Source organism: Sinocyclocheilus grahami, unplaced genomic scaffold (genome assembly GCF_001515645.1).
Source record: "Sinocyclocheilus grahami isolate Dianchi unplaced genomic scaffold, SAMN03320097.WGS_v1.1 scaffold2975.1, whole genome shotgun sequence".
NCBI classification, from domain to species: domain Eukaryota; kingdom Metazoa; phylum Chordata; class Actinopteri; order Cypriniformes; family Cyprinidae; genus Sinocyclocheilus; species Sinocyclocheilus grahami.
In genome coordinates this window covers 19,534-24,397 of record NW_015508148.1, presented here as the reverse complement: position 1 = coordinate 24,397, position 4,864 = coordinate 19,534, and the positions used below count along the sequence as shown (strand labels likewise).

General features: G+C 34.4%; 1 protein-coding gene across 1 annotated transcript in view; it reads right to left on the bottom strand.

The window, feature by feature from the left end:
• The window catches only part of cln6b (CLN6 transmembrane ER protein b), a 9,807-nt gene that overhangs the window by 1,910 nt on the left and 3,033 nt on the right, over positions 1 to 4,864 (bottom strand). Inside the window, exons 2-6 of the mRNA XM_016262204.1 lie at positions 4,065 to 4,179; positions 3,095 to 3,193; positions 2,320 to 2,508; positions 1,306 to 1,361; positions 983 to 1,105 (exon numbers count right to left, since the gene is read on the bottom strand). Of these exons, the coding sequence (XP_016117690.1) occupies positions 983 to 1,105; positions 1,306 to 1,361; positions 2,320 to 2,508; positions 3,095 to 3,193; positions 4,065 to 4,179 (582 nt within the window). The remainder of the gene's footprint in view (positions 1 to 982; positions 1,106 to 1,305; positions 1,362 to 2,319; positions 2,509 to 3,094; positions 3,194 to 4,064; positions 4,180 to 4,864) is intronic.

The window sequence follows — 4,864 nt, the reverse complement described above, 5'->3', positions numbered from 1 at the left end:
ATATATAACAATGTTCTAGTGGTTTTTGGATATTTTAATAAAAAATATGTGTACATATTGTGCCGTTAATGGCAAAAATGTTTTTTTTTATGCACTAGTCAAAGTTGAGATGTTGGGCTATTTGGGTTTTCATGATGTGTTGTTTCAGACTAGTGGGGAAAAATCTTCTAAAAATATACTTTTAAGTGTTTATTTCAATGCACTTTTATCTATTTAGATTTCACTTACAACATATATCTTTAAAGAATGTTTTTTCAAAATGTGCTCAAATCAGCAGCACTTACAGACACCAAAACGTAGTTTTATTCCTGTCTATATTCTGAAGGTTTTTTACTGAGGGGTTTGTTCAAACATTTGCCTGATTTTATATAACATTTTATTCCTAAAAAATTACGGTGCAAATGTATTTTCCGCATTCACAGTTACGGAAATGTTCAAAATGTCTTAAATGGTTTAAAAAAGGTTTTTTCCTGGGGTGTGCAAACATTACGGGAATGTTACTTTTGAACGTTCTCCGAATGTTCTGAAACAAGTATCGCAAATGTAAACATTCTAACTTAAAGGGGACAAACACAGTTTCTGCCAATCTCGTGTTAATCTATAGAGCAGTACTGCATCCTTCATGTCTCTGAAGAGTCTTTAGTTTGATCAGATCGATAAAAGACAGATACAGCTTTACGCTTCTCTCCGAAAACAGCTGAGCTCCTGGAGGCGTGCCTTAATTAATCAGTCAAACAGATAACGAAAGGAAATGAATGGAAAGTGTCAGATGGCACACTAATGTAAACACAGCCTGGAAACAGAGTTAACGTGTGACACAGGAGCTCACAACACACAATACAGCCGCTGTTCTTTCTTTAAGGGCTGAGTTTATAAATGACTCTGATCTGGGGTGGAGAGTTGAGTTTTGTTGAGGTGAATAATGAAGACCATCTGGTTCCCGGTCAGCGGGTCAAACACTAGTGTAACAGGAGAAACTGACCAGTAGTAAAGGCCACTAGGACCCAGGAGAAGCCAAGCGGAGATGGGCATCGTCTTCTGAGCTTTGACAACAGTGAAGCAGCCAGTGAAATACTGGAACAGGATGAGGAACAGAGGAACATACCTGTAAAAAATTACAAAATAGATGTGCAAAAGTGACTTTTAGACACCTTATGCTGAAATAAAATATGTTGTACATGAGTATTAATTCAAAAACTGCACACTTCTCTTGTGACAAGCATGAGTTTCACATTAATTGGGTTAATTCGTGTGAAGGGAGTGAAATAAAAGAACTGAATGTGTGCAGAATATTTCACAGCTTACCACAGACAACGAGCCAGAGTTTCATCATAATACTGCAGCAACTCAAACGAGTCGATCTGACAGAAAACACAGAGGAACTAGATTTATTCATTCAGACTATTTGAATATTGTTTGCCCACCACAAAACTAAGATGTCACAATTACAACTAAAATGATTCAAATCAAGTCAGTGTTATTTTAGTATTATTGAGATACTGTTGTAATTTGTATTAATATTTTGAACACTTTTCTCTTTATATTTAAATTTGAATTTAACAAAGTTTTAGCAATTTGTGTATTTTTTTTTGTATTAGTTATATATATATGTGTGTGTCTATATAGGTTTTTTCCCTGGTTACTTTAGTGAAACTAAAAGAAAATGAGAAATATATATATATGTATCATTTAGACCTACTTTATTTCAAGTAATATAATTTTTTTTTTTTGTATTATTGTTTTAACTATAATAACCCTGACTGATATTAAGCTGGGATAAAGTAAAATGTAAACATTAGATGAAAAACTTAAATTTAAGAAACTTACAAAAAAATAAAAAAAATAATGCATTGGCAACTATTTGAAATTTGAAAGTTAAAGTACTAAAATTAAACTGAAACTGAAATAAAAATAAAAGCTGAATAAAAAAAAAAGTAATATATAAGTATACATACTGTATAAAAACAAAAAAATATATATATAATCAAAAAATAAATAAAAATGTCAATCATTTGACAAAATTAAATTACTAAATCTTAAACTAAAATTAAAAAGAAAATTGAATGAATTCAAAATATCATTAAATATTGTAAAATTAATAAATAGGCTACTACTATACTCTGATATGTAAATAACACTGTAATGCTAGGGTGGTTGCCAGGGCGTTTCTATGCGGTTGCTATAGTTTTTAAGTCACGTTTAATCCCTAAATGTAAGACTTATGCTAAACAGTTACCAAACCAGGTTGAAAACTGTTGCATAAACAGAGTCTAGAAAGCTGATGTTGCCATTCGAGAGACTCTTTCTGTTCAGTTTCACCAGAGTTTCTGGTCTGAGGTTCTTCATGATGGGGTTTTCTCTGACGCTCAGCTGCAGCTGGTATCCGCTGAGCAGAAGCCGGTGGTTGATGGACTCTCCAACCAGGTGAACGCTGGCACCCATCACAAACGTGATGATGCACAGGTAGACGGCGGAGCGAGGTAACGTCTTCGGGCTTCGCTCTATGAGCTGGAATAGAATGTCGCATGAGATAACACATACCAAAAATGCAATGCACTCGACCTGACTTCTCGTTTCCAGTGTGATGAAGAACAGCCGTGTCGAAAATAATTAACAATACAATTTAAAATGTTTAGTATTGCATATTGCATGCTATTGGACTTATACACTGTGACGCATTTCAGAGCTGAGAACAGATTTCTGGATGCATGCAATGCATGTCATCAATCATGCAAACTGCAGTTCTTTGAGACACAGAGAAAACATCTGCCAGATGTAAAGGTCAGTGTTGTTCATTTCCAGCAGGTTTGGGGTGATGCATCATTTCACCGACTGTAGTCATAAATATCACCTCCTTCTGAGCTCGTTTTGCTCTGTGAGCTTTAATAAAACGTCTGAGCCTCACATCGACAAATATGACACTGATAAAGTGTCCAACCTTACTGAGAGCAGCAGTGCCAAAAACAACAGCCATCCATCCTGGAAGTGCAAACCATCTTGCTGCAATTTGCAAAGGGGCGGGGCTTAGTGAAGGGGTGGAGCCTATACATCGGCGTGACCCAATAGGTGACCTGCTTCACATTAATGAGCTCACCTTGAGCAGCAGGAAGGGTGTGGTGATGTTGTACAGCATGTGGAAATAGTCACCAGCACTGGGTTTGCTCAAAGGAAACCATTCCAAAGGACAAAAGATCTAGAGAAACTCACAGAAAAAAGCATCAAACATCAGTGGTTTTTAGAGGCCTTATAGCTGAAATCAAATATTTTGTGCAAAAGAATGAACACAAGCATTTGAATAAAACTATAAACCGCTTAATGCACAAATACAGGTGCAATTGCTTAATTAAAATATTCTTGCAACAAATGCATGCGGTGTAAAATAATAATGAAAACTAATGTTAATTGGCTTTTGATTTACTTTACAAAATACTGTGGAAAAATGACAGTGCATATTACATTTAACAAGACAATGCATGCGGTATTACAATAAAATAAAAATGTGAATCATCTTTATGATTATCTTTGAAAATGTAAGTTATTTAACAAGCTAAAACATGCACTTTTTCACTAAAATATTGATAAATTATGTAAAAAGTAAACCGTACAAAAAAATTTAATATTAATGCATATTTTGGTAGATGTGTGAAACACTGTTATTACAGTTATCTGAAACTAAATACAATAATCATTAACTGAAATAAAATAAAGTACATACAAAACTTTAAACTTGATCGAGTTGCCAAGGCAACATTTCTCATGTACTTTAAGTTGATGTATTAACATAAATATATATTATTTAACATTATTATATAAAATATTTATAAACTAAAAAAATACTAAAGCTTAAATGAAAACGGAAAATATAAAAACTAATTCAAAATGTTAATAAAAACCATAATTATTATCTCAATTACACAAAAATTACATTGGCGTGAAATGTTGTCAAATTATCAATTTTGTGCAGATATGTAATATGTATTTTTTAAATGTAAAAGCATTGATTAACTTCGGATCTCTATTTAATAAAAATAGTGTTCTGCTTTATTATTATTATTATTATTTACCATGACTAAAGGCCTGCCAAAGTCCAGCAGGCAGTTCTGGACGGTGAAACAGCACCAGAGGTCCGTGTGGAACTGAGCTTTCCTCGGACAGGGGTCCGTCTCCCTCGGGCCGTGTCTGTCAGGAGCACATGACATCAAAAGACAAATATAAAATGATAATGAGAAATATGCCTGAGGTTATTAAGGCTGGCTGCTGATGCTTTGAGCAGTGCCTAGCTTCCCAGATCAGCTGGCACATATTTTTCATGTATTTATGTCCATCTGGCTCACTCTGGTTATGTCACTCTAACTCTTCCTCCCGTTGTTTGCGCCGCGGACCAGATGTTGGAGCACAAATCAGTTCTCATGGAATTGTTGACATCAGAGGACCGCAAAATCAACAAAAAGGCAAAACTCATTTTCACATTCAAACTGTGCATTGCAAAATATAGACTAGATTTGTACATTTCCCCCCCCAAAAAGCAAGTGTTATGGAGATACTACTATTATGGTTTTTATTAATATTTTGTAAGATTTTATTATTTCTATTTTTGTTGTATTTTTAGTTCAGTTTTCAGTAATTCTGTTAATTTCATTATTGTTTTTAAAATATAAAAAAATGCATATTTTAATGTTCCTGTGGCTCAGTGGTAGAGCATGGCGTTAGCAGCGCAACAAATAAATAAATTAATTAATTAATACACACACTCACTCACTCTTTCTCTCACACACACACACTCACTCACACACACACACACACACACGCACGCACACTCACTCACACTCACTCACTCACTCACTCTCTCTCACACACACACACA